The sequence below is a fragment of the Artibeus jamaicensis genome, unplaced genomic scaffold (genome assembly GCF_021234435.1).
Source record: "Artibeus jamaicensis isolate MK-2021 breed Jamaican fruit bat unplaced genomic scaffold, CSHL_Jam_final contig_519, whole genome shotgun sequence".
Lineage (NCBI taxonomy): Eukaryota > Metazoa > Chordata > Mammalia > Chiroptera > Phyllostomidae > Artibeus > Artibeus jamaicensis.
Window position 1 is genome coordinate 31894441 of NW_026521871.1, and position 25107 is coordinate 31919547.

The 25107-nt window shown below is 35.9% G+C and overlaps 1 protein-coding gene across 8 annotated transcripts in view; it reads right to left on the minus strand.

Annotated features, from left to right (window-relative positions):
* ANKRD28 (ankyrin repeat domain 28) overlaps nt 1–25107 on the minus strand; it is a 201318-nt gene that overhangs the window by 76136 nt on the left and 100075 nt on the right. For all 8 annotated transcript variants that reach the window (XM_037143954.2, XM_037143950.2, XM_037143952.2 and 5 more), the window contains one exon: nt 13475–13553. In XM_037143954.2, coding sequence (XP_036999849.2) covers nt 13475–13553 — 79 coding nt within the window. The remainder of the gene's footprint in view (nt 1–13474; nt 13554–25107) is intronic.

Consider the following 25107-nt stretch of genomic DNA (forward strand, 5'->3'; position numbering starts at 1 on the left):
TAAATTTCTAAATGCTTTAGTTTCCTTACAGTTAAAAGGACAAAATGAGAGAAATGAAAAGGCTAAATTTAGCATAGTATATGAGATGTAGTAAGCCATCATTGTTTCCTCTTATTTCACTCCATTCAATAATAATCATGAAATTAATTCTACTAGACTTCAGCGTTATTATCAATTCTATGGAAAAATTCACTGGTTTGATTACATGTAACTTTTCAAAAATGATATCCCTTAATTCTGAGATACAATTCTCAGAGTTGCATCATGTACAAGCATTTAATTTCCAATAAATTTGGTCCTGAACTTTAGGTTAAAGAGTATTTCTCTTAAAATAGAAAAGAAAGAAAAACCAAAATAGATAAGAGGGTGTGAAGAAATACCATTTTCAATACAAGAATACAGCTATAGCCACAAACCAAACTATAAAGAATTCCTACCAAATACAGTGACATCTGTATCAAAATGAGGAAGGACATCAAGTCAAGTGAAGCTTCTTCAGATCCTGGAAAGACTACTGAGTCTTCTACAAGATTATATTTGTGTATATGTCCATCTGTCCCTTTTTCTCTGCTATGTCACAGAATCTAACAATCTTTTAAATGAGCTGTGTGAGTTTTCCATAGGTGATGCTTCCTACAGAACCCTGTAACACAGAAGAACAAGGTGGGGCAGTGCTAGAAGAGGGGCCAATCAGACATCTCCATTATTTTTGACCCAGCTGAAGATGGAGGGTAAAAGCCAATGACCAGATCACTACTAAAGAACCTGTGATCTAAGGAGCTGTCAAGTCACCTGTATTACCCTTAAGTACATCAAGAACTAAAGAGACAGAATCTACTGTTAGGGTTGAGAGAAAACACATTTGGTTTGAGAGCTGTTTGAAGAAAGCAAACCTAACTGATGCTCACTTTTTGCCCCTCCCTACTCTAGTCTTTAGTAAAAAGCTATTCTGGAGAGAAGCATATTCCTCAAAGACATGTAAGAATTTAAAAGTATCTATCACAAGACTAAAACAAAAATGTAAGGGAGCAGAGTAAACTGAACAAAACACAGTTAATAGGTATATTTAAAAGAAGTTATCCCAGGAAAGGAGAGAATGAACTTGTAAACCACTCTTTATATACAACTTCAGAGAAATTAAGCTCTAAAGAGAAACCTCAAAGAAGTTTCAAAAAGGAGGTAACACAATGTAAAGAGATGAGAACTGGAAGAGGTCAGGGAAGAAAAAGAAAAAGAAAACAGTTACAGATAAAAGTCTAAAAACTATAGAAAAAGAATAAACACAACTTAAAACACAGTCAAGAATCTGAAACCACAGTCAGAGTAGATCTTTAAAAATCATGTCACTCCAGCACAAACTCTCCATTGTTTTTTACTACCACTTTAAGGGCCAAAGCAAGTCTTTACCACAGTCCACAAAGCCACAGATGATCTGCAACCCTCCCAACCCCTCTGCTTCATCTCCTACTGCTCCTTTCACCTGCCTCCACACACGCTACCATATCATGGCATTTGTTTTTGCTGCTCTCTCCATTTCCTCCAAATATCCAAGGGTTGCTTCCTTATTTTCTTCAGTTATCTTTTCAAATGCCATTTTATCATGAATCCTTTCCTGATACCACAATGTAAAATAGCAGCTGGCCCCACCCAACATACTGTTCTAATTTTGTCATAGTAATTATCACTATAAGACAAACTATATGTATATTAACTTGTTACTGTCTTCTCCATTACAACATATACACACTGAAGAATGGGACTTCATCTACTCCCTTCACTGCTCTGCCCAGAGTACCTAGATATACAGACATGCTCCTTACATATTTGTTGAGTAAATGAAGGACAGGTGTAAGGAAATAACCTAAAACTCAAAGGAAAAGAAAAATTACAATCAGAAAGACTGATAAAGACAGATGGAGATCCAACTTTTATTACTAGCCAATCTACCCTTCAATTAAATGAAAACAGCAACAGACCCAAATAAATAAGATACCAGGAAATAGGACGTCCACAAGTTCTTACTCAAAATATGAAAGGAAAAAATCACTTGATGATAATGTCTACTCAAACAAGAAATATATCAAAATAAAAAACTTGGCCCTGGCTGGTGTGGCTCAGTGGATTGAGCACTGGCCTGTGAACCAAAGTGTCACTGGTTTGATTCCCAGCGACACTTTGCCTGGGCACATGCCTGGGTTGTGGGCCAGGTCCCCAGTAGGGGATGCAAGAGGGGCAACCACACACTAATGTTTCTCTCCCTCTCTTTCTCCCTCCCTTCCCCTCTAAAAGTAAATAAAATGTTTTCAAAATGATTATTAAAAAAAACTTGGGAATAGAGAAACTATGGATAAAGACAGAGGTGTGTATGTGTATATAAACAGGAATTATGATTACAAAGTCAAATTACATAGTCATAATTCTTGACAATGAAAACACAAGAGTGAAACAAATTAAAGATATTTACTAATTTCTCAACATAAAAAGCCAGAAAATAATCAAAACCAGAAAGAAACCACATAAACATGAGAGAACATGGTTTTATAGAATGATTTCAAATTTTTTAATATTCTTTATTTTTCATTTTAAAGAAATATTTCAGGAACAATAACCTTGCCAGGGATACCAAAGTAGTTTTTAATAATAGAAGGTTATAGTAATTTACTTTATTATGTGCTCTTATTGAAGCATGTCATCACTTCTCAATAATGCCAGAACTATGTAGAGATGTTTCACACTGCTTATTTTCTTAAGTCTACACCAATTAAAGTTAACCTAATGTGACATGTTATTGGTAATTATGGGCAAAATCAATCTCACCTAACCTTTGCTACACTGTTTTCATCACTAACTGACAAAAGTAGTTTAAATTGTTGCCTATTTTTATCTCCATGTACTTAATTATCTTCTTTATCAAAGAAACCAATAAGGATGAATACACAATTTCAATTCTAAATTATAGCTAAATTTACAATACAATTACAAGATAGTTTTCAAATCAGGAGTATGGAAATCAGCATCTAACCAGGGCTTCAACAACCATGGCACTCAAACCAAAGCGAAGTAGAGCCCCCCGAAGCACCAATACAGAACTTTAAGAGTCCACATATGTTTGTAGGCTACTCCTCTGAGTGATATTTATTCCCCCCTGATGTTCTAGGGAAATGATTGATATATAACTTTGTATCTGTTTAAGGTGTACAACATAGTATGACATGCACATATTGTAAAAATGATTAAAGTTTAATATCCATCATCTCATATAGTTAAAATTTATTTTCTTGTGATGAGAATTTTAATCTATTCACTTAGTAATTGTCAAATATATAGGATGAGGCAAAAGTAGGTTTACAGTTGTTCATATAGAAAATACAATGAAGAAAATACAAGAACAAACTCTGTGTATTTCACGTACCCACAACTGTAAACCTACTTTTGGCACACCCTGTATAATATAGTATTGTTAACTATAGTCACCATGTAGCACATTACATCCTCAGAACTTAGTTACTTTATAACTGGAAGCCTATACCTCTTGACCATCTTTACCCATTTATCTCATACCATATTCCCCATCTCTAGCAACCACAAATCTATCTTGTTTCTGTGAGTTCAGTTTCTTTAGATTCCACATTTGAGTGAGATCATGCATTATGTTTCTTTCTGTGTCTGGCTTACTTCCCTAGTACAATGTCCTCAAGTTTCATCCATGTTGTTGCAAATGGCAGAACGTCCTTCTTTTTTATGGCTGAATATTATTCCACCGTGTGTATGTGTGTACACATCTTCTTTATCCATCTGTTGACAAACACTTAGGCTGTTTCCATGTATTCACTATTGTAACACTGCAATAAACATGGGAGTGTTTATATTTTTGAGATTATTTCTTTGAGATGGTAATTTCATTCCTTTGGATAGAAACCCATAAGTAAAACTGCTGGATCATATGGCAGTTCCATTTTTAATTTTTTGAAGAACTTCCATATTGTTTTTCACGATTCCAATTTTCATTTCCAACAACAGTGCCCATCAGTCCCCAGGTTCTTTTCTTCCATGCCAATACTTGTTACCTGTTGCCTTTTTTATGACAGCATTTTTTGGTGAAATGGTATCTCATTATGGCTTTGCTTTGCATTACTCTGATGATTAGTGAAGTTGAACAAGTTTTCATATACCTGTTGGCCATAATTATGGGTTTTTTTTTTGGGGGGGGAAATGTCTATTCAGTTCGTTGACCTAATTCTTAATCAGATTTTTAAAAATTTTGCTATTGAGTTGTTTGAGTTCTTTATGTATTTTGGATATCAACCCTTTAGCAGATATATGGCTTATAAATATTTTTTTCCTATTATTTTGATTGCCTTTTCATTTTATTGCTTTCCTTTGCTGTGAAGAAGCTTTTTAGTTTGATGCAGCCTTGCTTGTTATTTCTACTTTTGTTGCCTTTGGTATCAAATCCAAAATATCAGTGCCAAGATTGATATCAACGAGTTTACCCCTTATGTTTTGTATATGGTGTAAAACAGCAGTTCAGTTTCATCTTTAGCATGTGATGGTCCAGTTTTCCTAATTGCACATTTATTGAAGAGAATGTCCTTTACCCAATGTATTCTATATTCTTTTTATCATAAATTAATTGACTATATATTTATGAATTTGTTTTGGGCTCTCTTTCTGCTACACTGACCTATATGTCAGTGTTTATGTCAATATTATACTGTTCTGATTACTATAGCTTTGTAATACAATCTGAAATCAGAAGGCATGATGCCTCTAACTTTCTCGCTCTTTCTGAAGACTGCTTTGGTTATTGCAGTTCCATAGAAGTTTTAGAATTGTCTTTTCTATTTCTATGAAAGATGCCATTAGAGTTTTGATAGAAACTGAACTGAATCTGTGGATTTTGGGTAGTAAGACTCTTAATGTGAATTCTTCCAATTCATGAGCACAAAATGTCTTTCCATTTATTTGTGTCCTCTTCATTTTTTTCCATCAATGTCTTATAGTTTTCAGTGTACAGCTGTAGGAGACCAGTTTGTTTTGGTCTGGCAAATATGACTCAGCTCTGTATGAAAAACCTACAGAAGCAAAGTGGTGGGCAGGAGCCAGACCTTCAAACTGGGTTTTCCCGTGGGAATCAGGCCTAGAAAATGCATGCAGATTGTTATGGCTTGCTCTTGCTAAAACTCCATCACCCTGGTCTAAAACAACAAATGTGTATTGTCTATCTTCAAGGAATATCCAAAGCCTGTATGAGTTTCCCCAAGGACAGAGCTAATCAGCTCATCACCATTCCCCTCTGCATGTTATTTTTATTTCCTTGATTATACCTAAAACATAAACAATAATATTCTATGTAATAGATAATAAATATTTCTCTGATGTAAGACCCCAGGGAAAACAATAAAAGCCTGTCTAGGCAAGGCTCAGGGCACTCCCCTCTTGAGGGAGTAGCCGAGGCACCATAGGCACTCTCCCCTTGAGAGAGCAGTTGTGCCCATTCCCTTTTTCTCCACAGGACTGTTGTTGCCTGTGCATTGATTCTCATCGTCAGCCACAACAGGCGGACTCTGCTGGCCAGGGTCTGCCACATACAGTTCCTTGGTGAAATTTATTCCTAGCTATTTTACTCTTTTTGGTGCAACTGTAAGTGGGATTGTTTTTTTAATTTCTATGGTTTTGTATCCTGCAACTTTAATGAATTTATTAGTTGTTTTTTGTGGAGTCTTTTTAGTTTTCTGTACATAATATCATGTGATATGAAAATAGAAGCAGTTTCGCTTCTTTTCCAATTTAAATAACTTTAATTTCTTTCTTACAAACTCTTCTGGCTAGGACTTCCCAGGCTTTGGTGAATAAGTGATGAGAATGGGCATTCTTGTCTTGTTACTGATTTTATTTTATTTTTTTAAAATATGTATTTTTATTGATTATGCCATTACAGTTGTTCTATTCCCCCTTCATTCCCCTGCCCCATGCACACTCCTCCCCCACCATCCCCCTTTAGATAATGTCCGTGTGTCTCAAGTTCTTTACATTCTATATTTCCCCTACTATTCTTGCCCTCCCCCCTATTTTCTGCCTACCATCTGTGCTTATTTTCTGTTCCTTCTCCCTCTTTCTCCTCCTCCCACTCCCCTGATGCTACCCCTCCATGTGATCTTCATTTCTATGGTTCTGCTCCTGATCTAGCTGTCCTCTTAGATTACTTTTGTTTTAGGTGTGGTTGTTAATAACTGTGAGTTTGCTGTCCTTTCACTGTTCATCTTTTTTATCTTCTTTTTCTTAGGTAAGTCCCTTTAACATTTCATATAATAAGGGCTTGGTGATGATGAACTCCTTGAATTTGATCTTATCTGAGAAGCACTTTAACTGTCCTTCCATTCTAAATGAAAGCTTTGCTGGATAGAGCAATCTTGGTTGTAGGTCTTTGTATTTCATGACTTGGAATGCTTCTTTCCAGCTCCTTCTTGCCTGGTAAGGTCTCTTCTGAGAAATCTGCTGACAGTCTGATGGGAACTCCTTTGTAGGTGACTGTCCCCTTACGTCTTGCTGCTTCTAGAATTCTCTCCTTCATTTGAATCTTGGCTAATATAATGATGATGTGCCTTGGTGTGTTCCTTTTTGGGTCCAACTTCTTTGGGACTCTCTGAGCTTCCTGGATTTCCTGGAAGTCTATTTCCTTTGCCAGATTGGGGAAGTTCTCCTTTATTATTTGTTCAAATAAGTTTTCCACTTATTGCTCTTCCTCTTCCCTTTCTGGCACCCCTATAATTCGGATGTTGGAGCATTTAAAGATGTCCTGGAGGTTCCTTAGCCTCTCCTCATTTTTTTGAATTCTTGTTTCTTCATATTTTTGTTTGGTCATTTTTTTCTTCCTTCTGGTCCACTCCCTTAAGTCCCAGTTTCCTTTCCATCACTATTGGTTTCCTGTGCATTTCCATTCATTTCAATTAGTTTAGCCTTCATATGTTCCTCTAATTTGTGGCTAAAATCAACCAGTTCTGTGAGCATCCTGATCACCAGTGCATCTGAAAGATTGGCTATTTCTTCATTGCTTAGATTTATCGGCTCTGGGGCTCTGAGTTGTTCTTGAGCCATGTTTTGATCTGTTTGTGTCTGTTACGTATGAGGAGAGGAGCCCTAGGTGTTCACCAGAGCAGGGCCACCCAGGTCGCTGGCTTGTGACACTGTATGTGGGGGTGGGGTCAGAGAGGGACCATAGTGGTACCTCTGCTGTTTCCCACCGCTGGGGCCTGCACAATCTGTCTCACTGCTAGCTCCTTCGCTTGGTTTATCTGCGCGCAAATGTGTGACAGAGATCGGCCTGCCACCTTGCACCCTCAGTGGGTCCACCCGTTGCTACTCCACACCTGGAATTCATTCTCGGCTGCCTGCGCCCCTGGGTCCATCAGGTGGATCTTTCTTGCCTGACCCCGGTCCACTGCTGGCTCTGCCCCTCTTACCAGTCTGGCTGAGTGGTTTGTTGTTGGTGGACTTCAGTATAATTCAATTTTCTGTGGTTTGGCTGCGTTTGTGTTGCTAAAACTTTTTGTTTTTAAACCTGGTTGTGTGAGAAGGCACAATGTTTCCACCTACGCCTCCATCTTGGCAGAAGTCCTTATCACTGATTTTAGAAGAAAAGCTTTCAGCTTTTCACCTTTTGAGTATGATGTTAGCTGTGGGTCTCTCATACATGGCCTTCATTATGTTTATGTAGGTTTTCTGTATTCTCACTTTGTTGAGCACTTTTATTGTGAATTATGTCAAAGACGTTTTCTGTGTCTCTTGAGATGATCATATGAGTTTTCACTTTGTTAATGTAATGCACTGATTGATTTGTAGATGTTGAACTTCTCCTGCATCCCTGAAATAAATCCCACTTCATCATGCTGTACGATCTTTTTAATGTATTGTTGAAATCAGTTTGCTAATATTTTGTTGAGGATCTTTGCAGCTATGTTCATCAGTGGCCTATAATTTTCTTTTTCTATAGTGTCTTTAAATATTTTGTTAACAGGGCAATGGTATCCTTATAAAAAAGTTAGGAAGTATTCCTTCCTCTTTTATTTTTTGGAAGAGTTTGAGAATAATTAGTATTCATTTTTTGTTGTTTTGTTTTATTTTTTACAAGTTGGTAGAATTCAGCATTGAAGCCATCGTCCTACACTTACTTTATTTTGTTAGGAAAGCTTTTTTGTAGTATGGATTCAATCTCCTTACTAGTAAATGGTCTGTTCAGATTTCCTATTTCTACATGATTCAGTCTTGATTGTATGTTGTACATGATTCAACTGTATCTTTCTAGGAATTTATCCATTTTATCTAGGTTGTCCAATTTGCTGACATATAACTTGTTCATAGTTCTCTCTTATGATCCTTTGTATTTCTGTTGCATTAGCTGTCATGTCTCCTCTTTCATTTATGACTTATTTGAGTTCTTTTTCTTGCTAAGTCTAGCTAAAGGTCTGTGTATTTTATTTTTTAAAAATCAAGCTCTTAGTTTTATTGATCTTTTTATTTCATTTATTTCTACTCTGATCTTAAATTTATGAAGACTTGTTTTGTGACCTAATATATGATCTATCCTGGAAACTATTTCATGTGTATGTGAGAAGAATGAGAACTCTATGGTTAGATGAAACATTTTATAAATGCCTATTAAGTCCATGTGTTCTATAATTTAAACCCAAAGTTTTCTTATTGATTTTCTGTTTGGATGATCTAGCCATTGTTGAAAATTCTTAACTAAAATTTGAATATAATTAGGTTACTTTTACTAGATTGTTATTTTAGCAATCTATTTGTAATACTTAGAATTCAATAATTGGCTTATACTTCTTTCTAAATTATGTACTATATATTTTATAAAACCATTCTAAACTTTCAGAGTTAATGGGAATTTTAAATTGACATAACATGAATAAACTGAACACACATTTTGGAATTGGTATTTTTATAAAAATTAGCATGAGTCATTTCATATACATAAAAGTTATAGCAAATGCCATTATCCACCAAACTAAAATTCTTTCTGATTCAGGTTTTGGTCTTACTAAACTAGGTAAAGGGGTATTTTTATCGCAGGCTATGGCAGTCATCCTGTGTAACATCAATTTTAAATTAGGAATGTATCCTGATTATTCCCTTTTAACTTCTTGTAACTGTTAATTATAAATTATACAAACCCTTATTATTTATTCAGCGACTTAGGAGCCCTGTTCAGTCAGATGCTTCTTTTTTTTTTAATATTAAATTTTATTTAGTTACTTTTCAAGTACATTTTTTTATCTATTTCTCCCATCCCACCCCACCCCCCCTGCCTGGTCTCCCCCCTCTCTCCCATCCGTCCCCTCAGTCCTCATCTCTGTGTCTTTCATACTTGTTCCTCAAAATCCCTCCCCCTTTTTCCCCTTAAGTTCCCTTCTCTCTCCCCTCTGGTCGCTGCCCACTTGTTCTCTATTGCAGCGTCTTTGTTTTTATTGTTTGCTTGTTTGTTTTATTCTTTAGCTTCCTGTCAAAAATGAGATCATATGGTATTTGTCCTTCAATGCCTGGCCTATTTCACTCAGCATAATGCTTTCCAGTTCCATCCATGTTGTTGCAAAAGGTAGTAGCTCCTTCTTTCTCTCTGCTGCATAGAATTCCATGGTGTATATGTACCACAATTTTTTGATCCATTCATTTACTGATGGGCACCTAGGTTGCTTCCAACTCTTGGCTATTGTAAATTGTGCTGCTATGAACATTGTGGTGCATAGGTTCTTTGAAATTGATGTTTTAGGATTCTTGGGGTATAATCCTAGCAGTGGAATTGCTGGGTCAAAAGGCAGGTCAATTTTTATTTTTCTGAGAAAATTCCATACTGTTTTCCATAATGGTTGTACCAGTCTGCAATCCCACCAACAGTGAACTAAGGTCCCCTTTTCCCCACAACCTCTCCAACATTTGTTGTTTGTTGCTTTGTCTATTATAGCCATCCTGACTGGTGTAAAGTGGTATCTCATTGTGGTTTTAATTTGCATCTCTCTGATAGCTAACGATATTGAGCATCTCTTCATGTGTCTCTGGATATTCTGTATGTCCTCTTTAGAGAAGTGTCTGTTCAAGTCCTTTTCCCATTTTTTAATTGGGTTCGATGTCTTCCTAGAGTGGAGTCGTGTAAGTTCTTTGTATATTTTGGAGATTAAACCTTTGTCTGAGGTATCATTGGCAAATATGTTTTCCCATACAGTTGGTTGTCTTTTTAATTTAATACTGTTTTCTTTAGCCATGCAGAAGCTTTTTATTTTGATGAGATCCCATTTGTTTATTCTTTCCTTTACATTCCCTGCTCTAGGGGACATATCCGTAAAAATGTTGCTGCGTGGAATATCTGAGATTTTCTTGCCAATGTTCTCCTCTAGGACTTTAATGGTGTCATGGCTTATATTTAAGTCTTTTATCCACCTTGAATTTATTTTGGTGTATGGTGTAAGTTGGTGCTCAAGTTTCATTTTTTTGCACGTAGCTGTCCAGTTCTCCCAACACCATTTGCTGAAGAGGCTATCTTTACTCCATTTTATGATACTGCCCCCTTTGTCGAATATTAATTGACTGTAGAGGGTTGGGTTGATTTCTGGGCTCTCTGTTCTGTTCCATTGGTCTATGTGCCTGTTTTTATGCCAGATGCTTCTATATAGCTTTAAAAGCTGCTTTTTGATTCAAAAATTTGCTGAATAAGAATTTATGTGGTCCAACTATAAAGAGTACTTTTATCCTTTGTCTCTCTAGATTGCTCTTTTCCATTTTTCCCTACAGTTAAGCCAATCCTTCCACTTTCATATCTCATAGGATATGACTGGATTTCAAAATAGGAAAGGGAGAAGTTTTTAAGAAAAGAGAATGGCTGCTTAAGAAATAATAGCCCAAATTTTAATCATCTATTATATACCAGGTACTCTTCTAGGTTAACTATATCACCTTATGTTTTACAGATAAGTCTGTAACATTTCTATTATTCCCACTTATCTGCTGAGGAGGTCAACGATGAGAGATCAGCTCTTTATACTAACCACTGTGCCACTCACAGCAGCACACAGCCTGGTTTACTTTTTCACCTGAATGCAGGGCACTGAGGTTCTAGTTTAGAAATCTAGCCTTGGATTTCATTTCAGCTCATTTTACTCCAAATCCAATTAGGCTTTTATTTATTTTATTTTTCTTAAATTAGAACCTAGTAAATAGTCTGAAGAGCTATCAACTCCTAAGGAAGAGCTTGATTTGCATCCATAGGAAATAGATCATTTACCTTCTTTCCCTTTTACCTCCTTGCCCCTTACCTCATCCCCTTTAACCCCATGCTACTAACCTACTTCCACCTCTCCCAGTCTTATCTCCACTAAAGACTTGGAAAACTAAGACCAAAATGTGAACAAACTTCAAAAAAGGAGCTTAAACTTAATATTGCTATAATTGTACATATATTCAGCAAGTATTTACTCAGAACCTAGTACGTATTCATCATGTTATATGCATTGGGAGTAAACATTTTAGGGAACAAAGCAGTTTAAATCCTTGATTTCTAGGGAGTTTATACTTTTGTAGAGAGATAATGAGAGGAAACAACTAAAAACTTAATTTTTTATTCTGAGAACTATACATTAATTAATTTAGAACTTTGTTTTTCCTTTTAAAAATAGCTACATGAGTTATTATTTCATAAGACTGGTAGAATACAATATAATATTAAAAGTATTTTTCAAAGAAGGGTTGACAGATTTTTATACAGATGTAATAGTTTAAATTTATACATGATTTCTATTCAAATTCTTCAAAAGACTTTAAGCTTTCTCTAAAATGCTTATTTCATGCTGGTATCTGATACTATCACACTCATTAAGGATCATATGACTATCATAAATACAGGAAGTCAACCTTCTTCTATAAGTAACTAAATACCCTTGATGCAGACAGTCACTTTTAAAGAAAAGAATTAGTCAATCTTTGAGCATTTGGAAAGTTTCTCCTAGATATAAAAATTTTAAATGGGGTTGTGGCGGGGAGGGAGGTGGCAGAAGCTCTATATTGAGTCATGAAGCCCTTATGCTAAAATAAAAGTAAATGGACAGAATTCTGTGTTAAAATGAAAAATATGCATCAGCAGAGTTCTTATCCTAAGTCCTAGACATTAAACTAACTGAAATTATACTTTTTATAGCCTAGCTATTTCTTAACATAAAACTGTTTCTTGGACAATGTTTGTAAAGAAAATACAATATATTAACCTGTATCCCATTAAATTCATGTTATAGCCAAAGATGTCTCAATTATGAAGAAATCTGATTTTTTTCTTGAAACCCCTCAGTTCTATGGCTAGTAAATTTCAGATGAAAACCAGTGAGTTAGTAACCATAAAAGAACAGACATATTCAAGGAAGTACATCAACAATGAAGTTATTCATGGAGAAATTAATATAAGAATATTAGCTAGGTCCATATTTAATGATATTTAATTCCATATGATCATGAAACTTGTTATTAAACCAAACTGTAAAAATTTGATGAACTTATAATGGCAAAATTCTGTTTAGGATACTATTTAATAGATTGTCATTAAAAACTTCCCTCAGTGCTCCTCCCAAATACCAAAGAAATGATACTACTTATAGCTCTAATTGCATTCATTATGCACATGTCTGTGTGATCTGGCAACACAGGCGCAATTCAAATACACACATCCTCTCTCAATAAATATCATTTATGATGAACTGGCTGCAACAAAAATATTTCTAAGTTCTGTGTGCCTGTTTTAAGACTGTAGGCAGCCTGACCACAATAGTAGTAGCTATTCTGTTAAGAGACAGTTATACCGTTACTTCATACTGTAACTAATAAACAGTTTAGAAGAAATTTAAAATGAAATATAATTTCCTAAAATGTGTTTTACAGGCCCTCAAGTATAATGAGATGAAAGCTATTTAAAGATGCAAATCATGCTGGTATCACTTCCAAAATTTATCTACAATCATACCGTTTCCTACCACCACCAATGCTGTACTTGGACTAAGTGACCACCACTTCCCCCTTGGAGAACTGTAATTATCTCCAAGACATCTTGGGGTCAACGAGGTCCACAATGAATACTCTATATAATACCCTATATAATGCTCATCTATCCCATTATTCTCATCTACTTTTTCATTTTCCTACAGCACTTATCACTGTCTAACATACTGTAAAATTTACTGGCATTTATAGCCTATTTTTCTTTATTAGAATATATGTACCACAAGGTCAGTGATCTTTGTTTTGTTCTTTATTGTACACTAACCTCTGAAACAACACCTGGCACACAACATGATATCAATATTTATAGAATGAACATAAAAGTTTCAGCTTATTAACCAAATATAAAAAACTGTCAATTAGGCTTGATAAATATTAATTATGACAATAATATTCATGATGTGCTGTCATTTTATAGAGCTTACCATACCAGATAAAATAAGCAGTTCAATGATCTCTGCATCTCCAAGATACGAAGCGGCATGCAGTGGAGTTCTCTTTTCATTGTCCTGTGATAAGAAGGAAAAGTGACACATAAGTTCTAATATACAGTTAACTTTAACATACCTTAAATGAAGAAAAACCACTTACCTACCAGCTTACTATTTCCACAATTCTAGTCTAATCTGCAAGTCCCAGAACAATGCCCTGCTAGAAGAAACCCTCACCCCCAACAAAAGGCTGTAAAAGAATGTTATAAAGTGCAGCAAAGAATAAAAGAAAAAAAATCTAAGATGGAAAAAAAAAAAAAGCTTCTTAGACTTTCTTTGAATGAAGATACCTAAGCTTCTGACATACACAGGCAAATTTTCTTTACTTCATACTGTACCCCTGCCAAAACATATTTCCATAATTTTACATAGTTTAGAGTTATTGACCTAACTAGATAAAACAAACCTTAACAAATCAAATTTTTTGCTTATCAAAATGTTACTACAGGAGTGCCTGTGTTGGCAAAAAGAGAAATTTCCTCTGAGGATCTGAACTCATTCCTTAATACACTCTTAAGGTTTTCCTTAAAGTCCCTGCCAATTTCATTTTTAGTTCTAAATATATATTCCTACCTTTCTAAATACCAAAAATACAGTTTTCCAAATCTTCCTCCAGAAAGGGAAGCTGTATCTAATGTATGGGCTTCATGTACTTCTCCCCTTAAACATTTTCTAGTTTGAGAAGCAAGATCTTAGGGTGAAATCACATTCTGGGATTTTTAATTCATATTTACAAGGCATCTAAAGTTACAAGAGAGTGTTGCTAATTTGGCTGCATCTGAGAAAGCTATTCATTTAGAAATAACTACTTTGAAATTTACAATTTTTTATAAGGCTTTTGTGATGTTAATTATTTTCACTTGTCCCTTTCCCCATATGTCCATATAAATAGAGTTTAGCTGCCTTGAAGTCTAGGAGTGTATTCCTGGACTTGTTACTTAGTGTGGACTAATGGTATGATAGTGGAAGTGAAAGGCACAACTTTCAGGTCACCTTCAACTAAAAAAAAGAACCACCTCAGAGATGGGCTTTGCCACTTTGCCACTTCCCATAAGCTAGAAGACAGATGCAAAACTGAGCCAACTTTGACCATGCAGAGGCAGGCCAGTATCTTAGAAGTGTGTCATGTAACAAAATCTGAATCCTGTAGAGCAGGGTTACCCCACAAAACTGGACCACAACCTCTCTCAATGGCCTAGAAGTTATACTTCTTTGACTAGTACATATGTGTATACTAGTCACACATCTTTGGCTAGGTTATTGTATTTTGGGGCCTCCTATCCTATCAGAATACTATAGCTTTCAAGATTTAAAACAATGAAAACATTTATTTCACATTGAAATAATTTTCTAGTTTGGCAATACCGCAACTGCTCTAAGAAAGGATAGACTATCAATAATAAATTAGTAGGCCCTGGCTGGTGTAGCTCAGTGGATTGAGCGCGGGCCTGGGAACCACACGGTCACGGTTCAATTCCCAGTCAGGGCACATTGCTTGGGTTGCAGGCCAGTTCCCTGCAGGCCAGTTCCCGGCAGGGGTGTGCAAAAGGCAACCGTACATTGATGTTTCTCTCCCTCTCTCCTTCTCCCTTCCCCTCTAAAGATAAAGAAATAAAATTATAAATAAATAAACAAATTAGTAAAAAATGCTAGTCAAAAAACAAAAGTTAGAAGTATTCATAGGCAATCAAAAAAGGCTTAGCTGTACTTTATCAAGGCATTATAAAGATGTAAAAATCACCACTGTCTCTTTATACATTTCTTCATATAATTTTAATATATCTGTGACACTGTTTTTTGACCTTATAATAGTAACTGGTGCTCCAGTAAAGGGAGATTGGTCAAGAGGCTATTAATGTTGTTTAGTAAAAACATTAGTAAGCTAAGAGTTCTGTCTCTCTAACCATAATAATTTTCCTACTCCAGCAGTTTTCTCTGCACAGAAATTACTGAACAATTAGTCATTAAAAAGCTAAGACAGAACCACTAAAATATCAGACTTTATTGAAAGTTGAGTCCTAATTCAGTTTTTAATAAAAGAATCCTTGGTTTAAGGTTTTTGGTGTTAATCATTAAACAGCAAACTTCCCCAGAGTGTTTAACCATAATCAGATTGAGAAACATATTACTCAAATTGAGAAACATATCTATTACACAGGATAAATCACACACATTGCACACATACAGAATGAGTCATTTATGTGTCAGGGATGTCTGGAATTCTATGACTCAAAGGCTTAAATACTATTAATGAATTTTATGACTCATGAACATAGTTTTCCCTCTCTAACAAGCAATTAAAAAAAAGGAAACAAATTGGTCTATTAAAATTTAACCTATCATCTTTAAACTTAATACAGTTAAATATTAAAACTCAAACAACAAAATATTTAAGATTTCCTTTAGTAAAGTTTATTAAAATGAAAAAATGACTGTCCCCTTATATACACTAATTCCATTTCATGGAACTTTCCTTAGACAAAGATATCCCTATCTGTGTGCAAACACAAGATTAGAGTATATTTATTGATCATCATAGGAAGCAAAGTGATGAAAACAATTTAAATGCCCACCAATAGGGAAATGGTTATCTAAAATTATGAAACACAAGTTCTTAACCAATCTTCATTTAACAGACTCACATGGTCAATCAGTATTCTCTGCTTCCAGACTAAAACCAATGGAGACTTTGGGTTAGAGTACCACTAATAAGACCATGCACTTCGTTCCCACCACTGGGTGTATGTTTATCAAGAATGTTTGTCACCACAACTGTTTGTGCCAATTGTACCAGCAATCATAACTATACAATTTATTACTATTATTTAAATTAATGAAATAGGAATTACAAAAAAATAAAAGTGCAGTTGAACTGGGTGTGGCCAAGACAATTGAAACAGTAAGACAAACACTAAACCTATAGAGAGGTTTCGGCCAGAGTTTGACTCTTAAGTGTCTAAAGTTTTACAGTGTCTAATCTTAAGTGTCTAAATTCTCACAGTGTCTAAACCCAATACAGGATTTACAGATAACGCATCAAGGGTATGGTCTATGCAAGAAGGACAACACTGAAATCCTGTCAGTGAAGTTCATACTGTCAATGAAAAAGTCTTGGTCCAAATTTTATTTTTAACATTTTTAACTGTTTTTCAAGTACAGTTTTCTGCCTTCCCCCCAGCCCTCCTACCACCCAGCCCTCCCCACCTCCCTCCCCCATTTCCACTCCCCCACTTGTTGTTGTCCATATGTCCTTTATAATTGTTCCTGTAAGCCCTTCACCCTTGTCCCCTATTATCCCCTCCCCTCTCCCCTCTAGTCATTGTTGGCCTGTTCTCAATATCACTGTCTTTGGCTATACTTTGCTTGCTTGTTCATTGTATTGATTAGGTTCTTGTTAAAGGTGAGATCATATGGAGTTTGTCTTTCACTGGGAGCTTATTTCCCTTAGCATAATGCTCTCCAGTTCCATCCATGCTGTTGCAAAGGGTAAGAGCTCTTTCTTTTCCTCCCTCCCTCCCTCCTTTCCTTCCATGTAGAATTCCACTGTGTAAATGTACCAGAGTTTTTTTGATCCATTCATTTACTGATGGGTACTTGGGTTGCTTCCAGCACTTGGTTATTGTAAATTGTGCTATTATGGACACTGGGATGCACAGGTTCTTTTGGATTGGTGTTTCAAGGCTCTTAAAATATAATCCTAGCAGTGGAATACCTGGGTCAAAAGGCATTTCCATTTTTAGTTTTCTGAGGAAATTCTATACTGTTTTCCATAGTGGTTGCACAAGTCTGCAATCCCACCAACAGTGCACTAGGGTTCCCTTTACTCTACACCCTCTCCAACATTTGTTGTTTGTTCATTTGCTTATGATGGCCATTCTAATGGGTGTGAAGCGGTATCTCATTGTGGTTTTAATGTGCATCTCTCTGATGGCTAGTGATACTGAGCATCCTCTCATATGTCTCTGGTCTTGGTCTAATTTTAAAAAAATGGCTGGTTAATACACTTGTTACAGTAAAATGCTTAAAGATCATTTGTTATGATTCCTTCTCTCAGACTTTGGTAAGAACCATATAATGAAACACCATGTAAGTTGTTCTGAATCCAATTCCAATGTGTGGGGGTTTTACCTCCATAGATCCAAGCGACGCTCCAAGATGAACTGAGTGTCCCATGACTTAATTCTGACACTAGCCTCCAGGAGTTAGCATCACACCCCATGGATTAAGGCTTCAGTCCTACAAGACTACCACCTCCCTCTTCAGATAGAAATAGCAGGTCCAAGTTTTCACCTGTACAACAGTCCCTCCCCCCTTTATCCATAAGTTTGCTTTCCACAGTTTCACTTATTCATGGTCAAGCTTGGTCTGAAAATATTACATCGAAAATTCCAGAAATAACTCACAAGTTTTAAATTGCACACCATTCTAAATAGCGTGATGAAACTGCACCATCCCACCTGGGAAATGGATCATCCCTTTATGCAGTGTAGTTCCGCTCCTAGCCTGTTAGCCACTTGGTAGCTATCTCCCTTATCAGGTCAACTACCTTGGTGCTTGTGTTCATGTAACTCTTCTCTACTTAATAATGGCCCAAAAGTGTAAGAACAGTGATGCTGGTAATTCAGATATGCCAAAGATACTTTAAGTGAAAAGGTGAGTACAGTACACTAAGATATTCTGAGGGAGAGAGACCACGTTCAATGATTATGTTTGCCCTTCTGTAAGCCTATGCTTTTGGTCTGTGACCCTCCCAAGTGTTTCTGAGTACCTTCCCCATGGCCTCCAACCCTCCACAGTGGGCCAAGATGGCTAGAGTGGGCTGGAGTTGGACATTTCCCTTCCCCCAGGGCAGGTTCTGATACTACCTCAGGAAGTTAGGCTCTGGTTAACTGGTTTCCCCTGAGGGCAGCCCTTGTTAAGACAGAGTGTTCTGCCCTATTTCAGATTGGTTCCTTTCTTGTTCACTCCTGTTGGGAGCTTGAGGTGAGTTTTCTCTAATATTTACTATGAGAGGCTGGTCAGGTCCTGGAAGAAGGTAAATCTCACCATATTGTGGGGGCCACCCTATAACTGGGCTCCCTGGAGAGAACCTCTAGCAAGTCATCAATTACAGTTCAGGGTTCCCTACCCCAGAACTGGTTCCTGACCAAGATTCTGCTCACGAGTCTGTTCTGGTTAAGACGTGGTTCTCTCTGTATCTGCCTATGTCTCTTTGATCTTGGGGGTAGTACTTTGCTCTGCGCTCTCCCCTATTACAGATCCTCAAGGAGGTCTATAGACCTGGGATTTTTAGTCTATTCAGCTTTTTTATTTGTGTTAGGTTAAAGTAGTGACTTCCAAGTTCCTTACATATGGACCTACAATACGAGGTTTCCTTCCTGTCTCCTTTTAAGCAGTTAGGAAACCTAGCCCTGACAGCACCCACATAACTTCCTTTCACTTCCCACTGTCAGTCTTGTTTCACTTTCTATACCTAAATCAACCCCCTGATTATTACCCCTCCAGGTGGAAATGGGGTCAAGTTCCAGTGAGTGATTTGGGGGACAAGATAGACAAACAAGATCAGCACTCAGTCCATTAGAAGAAAGGGGAAAATGAACAAATACTAAATAAGTAGTCAAAATTTCTGCCATGTTGTGACTTTCACATAGCCTCTGATATTCTCTCTCTTTCCAAATCTTTGAGTCATTTGGATAATGTGGTATGAGGGAAGTATCAGAACAAGCGAGACACCTACCTAGAGAAGAAATTAAAATCAATTTTGTTACGGCCCACTGAAATGAAAAATGCAGTGAAAGATAAATCATTTAACAGGATTTTGAGATCTAAGGAATTGGGGAGGACTCCTTTCTTCCCCAAACTGCTGTGAAAGAACATATGCTAAAGCAAACAGAATAGAGTTGTCAAAGTAACAGATTAGGAACAAAAACCTTAGAGATAATCTAGTTCATCTCATTTTACAAATGAGAAAAGCAGGGCTCAGAGAAGCTGAACCACTGAAGGACACACAGACTCGAGTCTAGCTTGCTCCTGCAATTTCACTTTGGACCGCTTCACTTCCTCACAGTTTAAACAAATTAACAGCAATGATGAGAAAGCATTCATTCTTCATGTACATGTGTTTATACAGAAATATCTGGATGTATATTATATTTTAAAAATAATTTTTTAAACATCATAGCAGTAAGAAAGGATTCACTATTCTCTGTAACTGTGGAACTATGGTCCCACTGTAGAAAAATTTTCCACAATACAACAATCTTTTTGTTTTATTAAAGATTTTATTTACTTATATTTCGAGAGAGGGGAAGGGAGGAAAGAGAGAAACACTGATGGGTGCCTCTCATAGGCTCCTTGACTGGAAACTGAACCCACAATGGAGCAGGCATGTATCCTGACCTAAAAATGAACTGGCGACCCTTCGCACTGAGGGACAACACTCAACCAACGGAACCATACTGGTCAGGGCACAACATAACAATTTTAATGGCTTATTTTTTTTTTTTTACAGCCCTGTATTTCAGTGATATTTACAGGACAAAGCCTGGGAACAAAAGAGGAGCTTTTGTTTCTTAGAAAAGAATCACATAAAATAGTAGAAACAGAAGAACCCACCATAAGATAAATCACTAAAACAAAAATATCACATTATCTACTAGGCTATGCATGCAACCAAAAGATTTGTATACTTAATCAACAGTTTCATTTATGTCTAGACACATCCAACAAATGACTTTATAATCAAACTAGTTGATGAAGCTTATTTTGAGACTAAACCAGTGCCTTGGAGTAACAGAAGAACTGACTTGATTTATAAACACATACCTTATACAAAGCTACTCAACTGACCTCACTCAACTTTAAATGTTAATGTTCAGCACAAGATAACATTATATAAAATAACAAGTTGAGAATAAGAAATCTAGATTGTCACAAGTATATACACATACATGGCCATGATATTTAACTGAAATTAAGTATATTTCTCAGTTAATAAAGATAATCTGTATTTGTAGCAAATTACATATTTGTAACTTTAAACCTTCATTTAGAAAAGAACTAAATCAAGTAAGTGTCAGATTACTTCTGGCCAACATGGAGGCATAAATAGATACACTTTGCCTTCTTGCACACCCAAAAAAGGGAAACAACCAATTTAAATACAAAAAACAACCAGGCTGTCAGAAAATCAAACTGTATGGAAGTGCAACAACCAAGGAGTTAAAGACGAAACATTCACTGAGATTGGTAGGAGGGGCAGAGACGGGCAGCCGGGCGGACAGGATGCTGACAAGGTGGCAGCTGGTGGACCACATGAACCCACATGTGTGAGTGGATAAACTGGGAGGAACAACAGGGGAGTGAGACAGACTGTGCAACCCAGGGTTCCAGCACTGGAAACTAAAGCCTCACAACCTATGGCTATAAAAACCTGTGGGGGTTGCAGTAGCAAGAGAAACTCTCACTCTCAGAAAACAGTCTGTTGGAGGGGCCCACAGTATCTTAGAACATACATAAGCCCATCCACCCAAGAATCAGTACCAGGGCAGCACTTGAAAGGGCATAATCTGCTTGTGGGACACAAGGGAAGTGACTAAAAGCTGGATGAGAGTCCAGCGAGCAGCACTGTTCCCTCTCTGACCCCTCCGCGATATGCAGCGCCATAACATAGCAAAGTCAGTTGCCCTGCCCTGGTGAATACATAAGGCTCTGCCCCTCACCACATAACAAATGTGCCAAGATAAAGAAATACGGCCCAAATGAAAGAAGAGAGCAAAACTCCAGAAAAAAAAAACAAAAAAAAACTAGAAGATGAGGGGATAGGCAACGTATCAGATGCAGAGTTCAAAACACTGGTAATCAGGATGCTCACAGAAATGATTGAGTACTGATGCAAAACAAGGAAAGAAGTAAAGGATATACGAAGTGAAATAAAGGAAAATATACGGAGGACCGACAGTGACGGGAAAAAAACAAACATTCACCCAGAACAGAATGAAGAAACAAGAACTCAAAAAAATGAGGAGAGGCTTGGGAACTTCCAGGACAACTTTAAACATTCCAACATCTGAATTATAGGGGTGTCAGAAGAAGAGGAATACTAATTGAAAATTTATTTGAAAAAATAATGAAGGGAAACTTCCCCAATCTGGTGAGAAAAACAGACTTCTAGGGAGTTTAGGAAGCTCAGAGAGCCCCAAAGAAGTTGGACCCAAGGAGAAACACACCAAGACACATCATAATTGAGTTACCCAAGATTAAAAATAAGGAATCTTAAAAGCAGCAAAAGAAAAGGAGGCAGTTACCTACAAAGGAGTTCCCATAAAACTGTCAGCTGATTTCTCAAAAGGAATCTTGTAGGCAAAAAGGGGCTGAAAAAAAGTATTCAAAGTCATGAAAGGCAAGGACCTACATCCAAGATTACTCCATCCAGTAAGGCTTTCACTTGGAATGGAAGGGCAATTAAAGTGCTTCCCAGATAAGGTCAAGTTAAAGGAGTTCATCACCAATGAACTCTTTTTATATGAAATGTTAAAGGGGCTTATCTAAGAAAAAGAAGATCAAAACTATGAACTGAACCTAAAAAGCAATAACAAACTAAGCAAACAACAGAATCACAGAAATAAAGAACAGAATAAGAACAGAATCACAGAAATAAAGATCACATGGAGGATTATTAGCAGGGAGGGGGAGGGTAGAGAATGGGGAAAAGGTATAGGGAATAAGAAGCATAATTGGTAGGTACAAAATAGACAGAGGAAGAATAGTACAGAAAATGGAAAAGCCAAAGAACTTGTATGTATGACCCATGGACATGAACTAAGGGGGTGGAGGGGAATGCTGGAGGGAATGGGAGGAAAAGGGAGAAAGGGAAGAAAAAAGAATGGGACAACTGTAATAGCATAATCAATAAAATATACTTTTAAAAGATTATCCTTTTTCCCAGGAAGATATTCAGTTATGTATACTTGTATTTATATAATATCACTTGGGACAATTTCAAAGGTCCAACATTTGTTTCATTGGAATCCTAGAGGAGAGGAGAAAGAAAGTGGTACTGAATATTTTCAGAAATAATGGCTAAAAGCTTGTCAAATTTTGGTAAAAGGCACTAATTTATAAATTCAAGAGGCTTAGTGAACCACAAATACAATAAACTCAAAGAATTCCATGCCCAGACATATCATGACCAAACTATTAACACCCAAATATAAAGATAATAATTTTTTTCTCAGGCTGCCATAAAGACAAGTTACATATTTAAAAAAGATTTACAGGAATGCTGTGATTTCTTACCAGAAACCTTGGAGTGTAAAAGACAAGGGGGAAAAATACTGTTAAGAATTCTGCATCACATGAAAACAATCTTTAGAAATGAAGGTAAAATAGAAACTTACTCAGATGAAGGAAACAGAAAATTCATTCCCAACATACTTGGTCGAAAAGAAATGCTGAAGGAAGTTCCTTATGCTGAAAGGAACTGATACCGGAGGGAAACAGCTCTTCAAGTATAGAGAAAGCACAATTTATTGAAAGCAAAATATTTTCATTATCTGAAAAGTAGTTCCATGTATTATATATATTACATGGCAACTCTGACAAAAAGCAGGTTGAGTAAGGGTTTTTTGTTTTTACCTTTTTAAACTTGAAGTGATAAAATATTACCTCTACAGAAACTATGAAAAGAAATACACACACACACACACACAATAATCTCTAGATCAACTATAAAGAAAATAATGAACAGAGATCATCAAAATGCCAATAAAGAAAGCAAAAATACTATTAAATATATCCAAATAATCCAAAAGAAGGAAGAAATGAGGGAGTAGATAAAAATTAAAAAGGACAAAGAAAAATAAAATAGGCAACCTAAATCCAGCCATTTCAATAAACACATTAAATGTAAAGAACTATTATACACCAATTAAAAGATACAGAGTGTTATTCTGGATATGAAAATAATGGCTCATCATACACTATCAGAAACCATTTAAAATATAAAAATATAGATGTGCTGAAGTTAAAAGGAAGGTAAAACATATACCATGCAAACAGCAATGAAAATACAGCTAAAGCAGCTATATTAATAATACCACAGAATTCAGAACAAGAAAAATTATCAGGGATAAAAGAGAACATTACATAATGGTAGAAGAGTCAATCAAAATGACATGAAAGGAGTTATGTATATGCCCTTAATAACAGAGCTTCAAAGTATATGAAAGCAAAACTGATAAAAATAAAGAGAGACAATCCACAATTGTAAAGAAACTTCAGCATAGAACAAGTAAATAGACAAAAAATTAGCAAGGTAACAGAGGACCTGAATAACACTATCAATCAACTAAATCTAATAGGACATTTACCTAACACCAAAGTATTACACATTATTTTGAACTGTACTTGAAACATTCATTAAGATATACCATACTCTCTGGGCCATACACCACATCTTAATACACTAAGAGAAATTAAAATCATACAAAGTATGCACTCTGGCCATAACTGATTAAACTATTAATCAGTAACAGAAAAAAGCTTAGAAAACCCCCAAGTACAAAGAAATCAAAGTAGATACCTTAATAATAAAGTAGAATAAAAGCAGAAAATATTCTGAATTGCCTGTGTAAAGAGGAAGTCTCAACAAACATCAGAAAATATTTTGAACTTAATAAAAATGAAATTGCAATATATCAAAATTTATGGGATAAAGTTAAAGCAGCATTTAGAGAGAAATTTATCTATGAAATATTTCCATCACAAGCAAACTTCTCAAATTAATGATCTAAGCTTTCACTTAAGAAGCCAGAAAAAGAATAATCACAAAGAAGAAGGATAGAAACAGAAGAGAAATCAATGAAATGTAAAAGAAACAAACAATAGAGAAAATTAATAAATTCCAAGCTGTTTCTTTGGGGAAAAAAATCAAGAAAATTGGTAATCCTTTAGCCAGAACAACAAAAGAAGAAAACAAACAGTATCAGGGATAAAAGACAGAATTATCAGTAGTACCCTCAAAGACATTAATAATAAGGGAGTAGTGTGAAAAATTGTATGCATACAATTTGGATAAAAAGACCAAGTTGTTAAAATACACAAAAACTATTCAAGTAAAAAAGAGGTAACCCAAATACTCCTACAGCTATTAAAAAAATAAATTGAATTCATTTCAAGAAAGAAAACTCCAAACCCAGATAGTTTCAATGGTGAATTCTACCAAACTTCTAAAGAAGAAATAATATCAATTTTCAAATCTAGAAAGCAGAAGAAAAGGGAACACTTTGCACTTTATGAAGCCAACACTTTATTACCCTAATATCAAAACCTGGCAAAGACATTGCAAGAAAATTACAGACTAATTTTGCTCATCAACATAGACATAAATATTCTCAACTAAATATTAGCAACTTTAACCCAAAAAATACATGAAAAGAATACATTAGAACCAAGTGGGGTTTATTTTTTGATCACAAGTCTCCTCCAAATAGAACCAACCAGTGTAATTCAATATTAACAGAATAGTCAAGGAAAAAAATTATATGATCATCACATTTAACAAAACATCTTT